Source organism: Coregonus lavaretus (assembly GCF_964263955.1).
Source record: "Coregonus lavaretus genome assembly, chromosome: 19".
Lineage (NCBI taxonomy): Eukaryota > Metazoa > Chordata > Actinopteri > Salmoniformes > Salmonidae > Coregonus > Coregonus lavaretus.
Window position 1 is genome coordinate 48,834,535 of NC_140006.1, and position 9,735 is coordinate 48,844,269.

Below are 9,735 nucleotides of genomic sequence, written 5' to 3' on the forward strand. Positions count from 1 at the left end.
TCAAATCAAATGATTTTATTTTTTCAACATAGAAAATATAGCTGAATCCATTTGGCCTCTTTCCTATACATTAACAATTCCTATATTGAATGGTCAGTATTAACAGACAGTTGTGCATGCCACCCGCCACAAGAGTATCCAGGAGACAGCAGAGGGCAGATGGACAGGTCTCACCTCTGTAGCTCAGCTGGTAGAGCACGGCGCTTGTAACGCCAGGGTAGTGGGTTCGATCCCCGGGACCACCCATACGTAAAAATGTATGCACGCATGACTGTAAGTCGCTTTGGATAAAAGCGTCTGCTAAATGGCATATTATTATTATTATTATTATTATTTGTCCTGTTTGACACTAGGCCCAGTCCCAAAATGGACCCTAGGCCATAATAGAGAGATCTGTAATCAATATGGAAAATGGCTCCAACTTGCCCTTTGATAGGTAGAAGTTTCACCGTCTTGCTTATACCAATCAAATTATCTCAGATCTCCACAAGTGCATATCGCGTAGGGTCCATTTGGGACTTGACCTAGAAAGACAGAAGGCACCAGTGAAGTGAAGTCTCATAGGATGTGTTTAAACAGGCAGCCCAATTCTGATCTTTTTTTTTTCACTAATTGGTCTTTTGACCAATCAGATCAGCTCTGAAAGATATGATGTGAAAAGATATGATTGGTCAAAAATATCAATTAGTGGGAAAAATATCAGAATTGGGCTGCCTCTGTAAACGCAGCCTTAGCAGCAGGTCAGAGTGGAAGAGATGGAGGATCCAGCAGCGTCTGAAGCTGGGGTGAATTCACTATGAACCAAATGGAACAAACCTACCTACATTTGTCTAATAGTAATTCTTATTTTCATTGGGAAACGTTTTCCTACAGTTTCACACTAATGAACACACCCCAGATCTGTCAGAGATCCTTCATTTCTCCCATATCGTCGACCACCGCACCACTCAATCACTTGTCTTTGTCTTCCTGTGCTCCAGTCTTGTCCACTAGTCCACTCTGGGCTCTCAGTGCCTGGCTGCTGGCTGAGATGAAGCTGATCCAGTGCTGCAGATCCTCAGGGTAGTCGGGACACTCCACCTGAACACACACAGAGAAGAAGACTGAGTGATATCCCATGCATCAAAGGCCCATCATATGGACTGAGTGATATCCCATGCATCAAAGGCCCATCATATGGACTGAGTGATATCCCATGCATCAAAGGCCCATCATATCTCTCCTCTCCCCCCTCCTCCCTCTCCCCTCTCTCTCTCTCTCTCTCCTCCCTCCCTCCCTCCTCTCCACTCCACTCCCTCTCCTCTGTAGGATGCTCTCAGGGTTGCAGATCCTCAGGGTAGTCGAGACACTCCACCTGAACACACACACACTTTATATTGAAAACGTGACCGAATCAGAAAAAACAACTTCTCTGGTTGAAAACAGCTTGTGGCATCGATACGAGTCAGAAACATTTATTATAGTGTCAAAATAGACTACGAAGTGTAAACAGGATCATTTTGGTCATAAAGTCAGTCTCGTCCAAAGCGGAGATTTGCGAGATAAAGTCAGTCTCGTCCAAAGCAGAGATTTGCGAGATAGAGGAATGAAGGGTAGTAACGTAACAGGTTGAGTTTATTTAAACCCACAGGCTCAAAGCTGGCAGCACCCAAGTAATCATCAATTCGGAGCGCAGCTGCACGCAACCCGATCATAATGCCCAACACGTGGGTACGGAATGCACACGGACCTTGGTAAATTTGGTTTGACTTCGGATATACCTATGGGGCTAGTTAGGGACCATCAGTAAATTACACAATGTACATGACAATATGTTAAAATTCAATGACTTAAAAACCTGATACTAACTATGAATTGTAGAAATTCATATATAAATATTGAAAGCATTTAAATGAGAAAACTAAAAAAGGTGTGCGTGCAACATGGAAATAGAGTCCCATTTACATTGTGGAATATATTGACGGTCCCTAACTAGCCCCAGAGGTAGGCTATCCAAAGTCAAATCAACTTTGCCACGGTGCAGCTAATTGGTGAATGAAGTTGGCTAGCTTGCTAGCTAGTCGAGGCTACTTCCAGACAAGACCTGGTTAGACGGTTTGGACCTGGTTAGACGGTTTGGACCTGGTTAGACGGTTTGGACCTGGTTAGACGGTTTGGAGTTATCTAGAAGGCTGAGTGACTAACAGCGGATGTCCAAACACACAAGAGACGGCCACATCAACGCCACTCCTCCAAGACCCACATCTGGTTCTCGTTTCCTAATGAGGACTGAAACCTAAATCAGCCCTCCTTTAATTTTATTCAGTTGTAGGATCTGAAATTCTACATCAGTCCCTCCCCTCCCCCCCTCATTTATCTTCCACCTCCTCTCCCTCCCCTCCTCCCCTTCCCTTCCCCTCTTTCCCCTCTCCTCCCTTTCCCCCCCTCTCCCTCCCCCCCACCTCCTACTTTTCTCTTGCAGAGGTACTGCAGTATCTTATCAGGGCTGCTGCGCATGACGTTCTGTTTACACCACATGACAGCTGCCACCAGACCGTCCCTGGAACAGAAAATAATCATACTGTTACATCATATATCATCATCATATCATATACTGATTCACATGGATGTAATACATGAAGCCAAAACAGGTTGAAAAGTAGGATTGTCTTCATGTCTGAACTCCATAAGGCATTACACCTAGCAGACACACCCAGCAGACACACCCAGCAGACACACCCAGCAGACACACCCAGCAGACACACCCAGCAGACACACCCACCCAGCAGACACACCCACCCAGCAGACACACCCACCCAGCAGACACACCCACCCAGCAGACACACCCACCCAGCAGACACACCCACCCAGCAGACACACCCACCCAGCAGACACACCCACCCAGCAGACACACCCACCCAGCAGACACACCCACCCAGCAGACACACCCACCCAGCAGACACACCCAGCAGACACACCCAGCAGACACACCCAGCAGACACACCCAGCAGACACACCCAGCAGACACACCCAGCAGACACACCTAGCAGACACACCCAGCAGACACACCTAGCAGACACACCCAGTAGACACACCTAGCAGACACACCCAGCAGACACACCTGCAGGAGACGAAACGCTGCTCAAGGTAAAAGGCCTTCTCGTCCCAGACCACGATTCTGGTGCGCAGCTCAAATGCTTCCCCCAGGCACAGGGCCCGGCGCAGGCGGATAGTAGTGGCTCCCACCACCATGGTGGCCCTCAGGGCACGGCAGGCCTTAAACACCCCGTTACGACTGTACAGGGAGAACCTGGGAGAGGAGAACATTACACACCATCATCACACCCCCCCTGAAGATGGAGAACCTGGGGAAGTACAGGACGTTGCACACACATTATCCTCCAGGGGTTAGGAGCTACTGAGGAATCATCTAGGGGAATATGTTAAGACCAACAGAGAACTCAGCATCCTCCCTGCCCTGGGACCCATCTAACCTGGCGAAGTCACACTCCCGGAGGTATCTGGCGTTGTTCATGTGTCCCAGGTCGATATCGTGAAGCAGGACGCGTCCCGACACACTCTGTTCCCCGAGGACGTCCCACACCGGCTTCTGGAACCAGGCCCTGACCACCACCACCACCCCCCGCAGGAAGTACCAGACATCCAGACAGGAGAAGAGCAGCAGCAGCAGGCCCCCCAGAGCACACAGCAACATCTCCCTGGAGGGGGGGGAAGAGGTAGAGTTACACTACAGCAACATCTCCCTGGAGGAGGGGGGGAAGAGGTAGAGTTACACTACAGCAACATCTCCCTGGAGGGGTGGGGAAGAGGTAGAGTTACACTACAGCAACATCTCCCTGGAGGGGTGGGGAAGAGGTAGAGTTACACTACAGCAACATCTCCCTGGAGGGGGGGGGAAGAGGTAGAGTTACACTACAGCAACATCTCCCTGGAGGGGGGGGGAAGAGGTAGAGTTACACTACAGCAACATCTCCCTGGAGGGGAGGGGAAGAGGTAGAGTTACACTACAGCAACATCTCCCTGGGAGGGGTGGGGAAGAGGTAGAGTTACACTACAGCAACATCTCCCTGGAGGGGGAGGGGAAGAGGTAGAGTTACACTACAGCAACATCTCCCTGGAGGGGGGGGGAAGAGGTAGAGTTACACTACAGCAACATCTCTCTGGAGGGGAGGGGAAGAGGTAGAGTTACACTACAGCAACATCTCCCTGGAGGGGGGGGGAAGAGGTAGAGTTACACTACAGCAATATCTCCCTGGAGGGGTGGGGAAGAGGTAGAGTTACACTACAGCAACATCTCCCTGGAGGGGAGGGGAAGAGGTAGAGTTACACTACAGCAACATCTCCCTGGAGGGGGGGGGAAGAGGTAGAGTTACACTACAGCAATATCTCCCTGGAGGGGTGGGGAAGAGGTAGAGTTACACTACAGCAATATGGTTCTAGAGAGAGAGACCGCAGCACTGACCAGTACGAGCCAGAGAGATTAATAGTTTCAGCAGGTAGGCGGGGTCACCAGAGTGTAGCCAACTACACAGACCCTGATGGACCTGGCTGCCTGATGGGCCTGGCTGCCTGATGGGCCTGGCTGCCTGATGGGCCTGATGGGCCTGATGGGCCTGGCTGCCTGATGGGCCTGGCTGCCTGGTGGGCCTGGCTGCCTGGTGGGCCTGGCTGACCTGGCTGCCTGATGGGCCTGGCTGCCTGATGGACCTGGCTGCCTGATGGGCCTGGCTGCCTGATGGGCCTGGCTGCCTGATGGGCCTGATGGGCCTGGCTGCCTGATGGGCCTGGCTGCCTGATGGGCCTGATGGGCCTGGCTGCCTGATGGGCCTGGCTGCCTGATGGACCTGGCTGCCTGATGGGCCTGGCTGCCTGATGGGCCTGGCTGCCTGATGGGCCTGATGGGCCTGGCTGCCTGATGGGCCTGGCTGCCTGATGGGCCTGATGGGCCTGGCTGCCTGATGGACCTGGCTGCCTGATGGGCCTGGCTGCCTGATGGGCCTGGCTGCCTGATGGGCCTGGCTGCCTGATGGGCCTGGCTGCCTGATGGGCCTGGCTGCCTGATGGACCTGGCTGCCTGATGGACCTGGCTGCCTGATGGGCCTGGCTGCCTGATGGGCCTGGCTGCCTGATGGACCTGGCTGCCTGATGGGCCTGGCTGCCTGATGGGCCTGGCTGCCTGATGGACCTGGCTGCCTGATGGACCTGATGGACCTGGCTGCCTGATGGACCTGGCTGCCTGATGGGCCTGGCTGTGTTTTTTCTACATTGTAGAATACTAGTGAAGACATCACTATGAAATAACACATATGGAATCATGTAGTAACCAAAAAAGTCTGAAAGAAATCAAAATATATTTTATATTTGAGATTCTTCAAATAGCCACTCTTTGCCTTGATGACAGCTTTGCACACTCTTGGCATTCTCTCAACCAGCTTCACCTGGAATGCTTTTCCAACAGTCTTGAAGGAGTTCCCACATATGAGCACTTGTTGGCTGCTTTTCCTTCACTCTGCCGTCCGACTCATCCCAAACCATCTCAATTGGGTTGAGGTCGGGTGATTGTGGAGGCCAGGTCATCTGATGCAGCACTCCATCACTCTCCTTCTTGGTAAAATAGCCCTTACACAGCCTGGAGGTGTGATGGGTCATTGACCTGTTGAAAAACAAATGATAGTCCCACTAAGCCCAAACCAGATGGGATGGCGTATCGCTGCAGAATGCTGTGGTAGCCATGCTGGTTAAGTGTGCCTTGAATTCTAAATAAATCACAGACAGTGTCACCAGCAAAGCACCCCCACACCATAACACCTCCTCCTCCATGCTTTACGGTGGGAAATACACATGCAGAGATCATCCGTTCACCCACACGCGTCTCACAAAGACACGGCGGTTGGAACCAAATATCTCCAATTTGGACTCCAGACCAAAGGACACATTTCCACCTGTCTAATGTCCATTGCTCGTGTTTCTTGGCCCAAGCAAGTCTTCTTCTTATTGGTGTCCTTTAGTAGTGGTTTCTTTGCAGCAATTCGACCATGAAGGCCTGATTCACACAGTCCACTCTGAACAGTTGATGTTGAGATGTGTCTGTGACTTGAACTCTGTGAAGCATTTATTTGGGCTGCAATTTCTGAGGCTGGTAACTAATGAACTTATCCTCTGCAGCAGAGGTAACTCTGGGTCTTCCATTCCTGTGGCGGTCCTCATGAGAGCCAGTTTCATCATAGCGCTTGATGGTTTTTGCGACTGCACTTGAAGAAACTTTCAAAGTTCTTGAAATGTTCCATATTGACGGACCTTCATGTCTTAAAGTAATGATGGACTGTCATTTCTCTTTGCTTATTTGAGTTGTTCTTGCCATAATATGGACTTGGTCTTTTACCAAATAGGGCTATGTTCTGTATACCCCCCCCCCCCCCTACCACCTTGTCACAACACAACTGATTGGCTCAAAAGCATTAATTCCACAAATTAACATTTAACAAGGCACACCTGTTAATTGAAATGCATTCCAAGTAACTACCTCATGAAGCTGGTTGAGAGAATGCCAAGAGTGTGCAAAGCTGTCATCAAGGCAAAGGGTGGCTATTTGAAGAATCTCAAATATATTTTGATTTGTTTAACACTTTTTTGGTTACTACATGATTCCATGTGTGTTATTTCATAGTTTTGATGTCTTCACTATTATTCTACAATGTAGAAAATAGTAAAAAATAAAGAAAAACCCTTGAATGAGTAGGTGTGTCCAAACTTTTGACTGGTACTGTAACTAAGAACAGGTTCAGCTTGAAAGGTGGGTTGGAGAAACCTGGTTGGTGAGAATGATTCATGGACCCGTTTAGCTGGAACAGAGTGTAAACCTATCGACAGGATACTGGTGTCGAGGTCTAGGAAACGGGCTAATACATCTTCAGCTGAAGATAGATATAAAAATATCACAGTTTAGCCTCTTACTGACAGCATATACACTCATCAAATCATATCTCCTAGTTTAGATTAGCTCTCAAGAACCCGAGTGGGGCATACCAAGCTTACAGCCGGCCCACCTGGAGTTCTCAGTTCTCAGCTGACGGTACCGATCACAGCCGGCCCACCTGGAGTTCTCAGCTGACGGTACCGATCACAGCCGGCCCACCTGGAGTTCTCAGCTGACGGTACCGATCACAGCTGGCCCACTCGCAGTGGTGTAAAGTACTTCAGTAAAAAGCAGTTAAGTAGATTTTGGGGGTATCTGTCCCATTAATACAGCCAGTCCAGCCTGACACTACCTGACTAGGGATTGTTTCATTATGCAGTGATCTATAGCTATATACCGTATTTAGCTTCTATTTAGAAACCTGTTTTTAAATTCCACATCAAATAGTCTAACAATGAGGGAAAAAGTAGTCATCTGGAGGATAAATTCAGCCACTATTGTTAAACTCAGCAGGTTGTCTGGCTAATAGTCTACACAAATGCAATATTCAACGTCAATTAAATCAAACCCAACTTGAGACTCCCCTGGTCTCCTGAAGTCCTTTTTTGTGTGCAAATGTTTTCACCACTGCCTGTAGGTCCATGTTGCAGGCCCAACTTTTCTATACTGACGACCCAGACATTGTGAATTACATGTCCATTGCTCTGCACACAATTTAAACAGTCTTGAATGATGCATGCAAAGATCTACCAGAGATAAAGGACTGTTGATATTGCAACCACAGTATGAACGAAATATATATATATTTTTTTTAAGCCCTCAATAACTTGTCCGCTAATGATTATAATCTGTTTATCTGCCAATGTATTCTGTCCAGATGATTTGTCCCCAGAGCTTCCTATACAGTTAATGTCTTTCAATAACGTGTTGAGGCAATTAAGGATAATGAAAGGCTCAATTAAACACAACTGCTGTATTTGAAGCAACGATTCCACCTTTTTCATTGTCAATAATTCAATTTTGCCCATATTCTTGAAGAATGTTAAGGTCACTGGTTTGAGACCACTAAATCAACCACTCCCGTTAAATACTGTGATTGAAGAAAAATAGTTCAGAGGTTAAATTATTTAAAAAAAACATAGGTTCATTATCATTTTTACACACTTTCTACCTGGGTTTAGTCATTTTAGTTCAGACTGGAGAATTTTTCATTTAAAAAATAAATAAATAGAGTTGCACCCCCCTTTGCCCTCAGAACAGCCCTCTACAAGGTGTCAAAAGCATTCCACAGGGATGCTGGCCCATGTTGACTCCAATGCTTCCCACAGTTGTGTCAAGTTGGCTGGATGTCCTTTGGGTGGTGGACCATTCTTGAAACTGTTGAGCATGAAAAACCCAGCAGCGTTGCAGTTCTTGACTCTCTAACTGGCACCTACTACCATACCCCGTTCAAAAGTACTTAAATCTGTTATCTTGCCCTTTCACCCTCTGAATGGCACACATACACAATCCATGTCTCAATGCTTAAAAATCCTTCTTTAACCTGTCTCCTCCCATTCATCTACACTGATTGAAGTGGATTTAACAAGTGACATCAATAAGGGATCATAGCTTTCACCTGGTCAGTCTGTCATGGAAAGAGCCGGTGTTCCTAATGTTTTTCACACTCACTTTATATTTGAATGGGGAAAATGTGGCATAGTAGAGACGTTAGTCTTCAAAACCTGAATTAGATATTAACACATTTACGCAAACTTTGAAGTTACATGAACTCTCACTGTGGACAACACAGACCAACGTTCAAGCGAAGTTATAACAAACTTACATGACTGTTTTGATGAGAAACTTGCTGGCTGAAATCAGCAGTGCACGTTGGGACTTCTTAGCCTGAAACTCTGGTCTGGAGTTCTGTTGCTCTACAATGTCGTGATTCTGCGAAACACCTACAGAAATAGATTGGAAGAGCAGATCTTTAGCTATCGCTCTCCGTCGAGCAAACTATCCAGTCCAAACTTCCCAAGTCAAGTAAAACCTATGCTAACTTTAAATAGTGATGTTACGTTTGATACCGGAGCTCCGAGGTATGCTGCGAACTCACTATGCACTTTATTTCGAAACAGTCTTCTTCATCTTCTTGTTCTTCAGTGGGGTTTATCGGCGGTTGGCATCCAACGTTATGGTGCATTACCGCCACCTATCGTACTGGAGTGTGGGCCAGAGACAGGGAGAAACTAAATCCTACCAGCCAACCCTGTTGCTCTTAAAAAAGATAGCAAAATATTTGAAACTATATCTAATGACGTTCTGCTCAATATACTCTTTAAACTAATTTCCTGTATCCCCTTCTCCCTCATACTAGATCTCATCCTATCTCTTTCCCTCTGATACGGCCCACACTGTAGCAATACATGCTCCAGGGTCTCTGTTTCCTGGCAATAATCACACTTTCCTGTTGAATGCTTTCCTATCACATTTAATGTCTTATTCAGCTGGCCGTGTCCCACCCTTAATCTTGTAAAAATAGCCTCCTCTCTTCTGTCCCTTCCTGCCGTCCTCCCCTCCCGACTTTCCTCTGTACTTGAAATAAATGCCTTCCCTTATTATCTCTATTCCACTGCTCCTGCCATCTCTGCACCATCACTGTATATATCAGTCTTTTTGCCTCTGCCTTGCTCATTGAACTTCAACATCACCATCCCCACTACTAAGTGCTTGTTTAGCCTGTTCATCTACTGCCTCGTTCTCCCCCCCCCCCCCCCCCCCACATGGGCTGGGACCCAAGTAAATCTTATCTGAACTCCCATCTGTTTAATCTTGCC

General features: G+C 47.7%; 1 protein-coding gene across 3 annotated transcripts; it reads right to left on the reverse strand.

Annotated features, from left to right (window-relative positions):
• On the reverse strand, positions 1–9,039 carry LOC311147014 (protein THEM6-like). Of its 3 annotated transcripts, none has more exons than XM_084183619.1 (6): positions 8,977–9,039; positions 8,742–8,859; positions 3,474–3,698; positions 3,101–3,289; positions 2,449–2,539; positions 1–1,080 (listed from the first exon to the last, which is right to left on the reverse strand). In XM_084183619.1, coding segments are annotated over exons 2-6 (636 nt in total). In that variant the 5' UTR covers positions 8,744–8,859; positions 8,977–9,039; the 3' UTR covers positions 1–951. The 3 variants fall into 3 exon arrangements, with proteins under 3 accessions (XP_084039745.1, XP_084039746.1, XP_084039747.1); XM_084183620.1 differs by having other exon boundaries at positions 8,959–9,039; XM_084183621.1 differs by having other exon boundaries at positions 8,986–9,034.
• Between the last annotated feature and the right edge of the window lie 696 nt (positions 9,040–9,735).

Excerpts from the sequence above, each read along its gene's own strand:
- LOC311147014 (XM_084183619.1), bottom strand. Across the intron at positions 2,540-3,100 it reads CAGCGTTTCGTCTCCTGCAG|GGACGGTCTGGTGGCAGCTG; the intron begins GTGTGTCTGCTG and ends TTTCTGTTCCAG. Across the intron at positions 1,081-2,448 it reads AGTACCTCTGCAAGAGAAAA|GTGGAGTGTCCCGACTACCC; the intron begins GTAGGAGGTGGG and ends GTGTGTGTTCAG.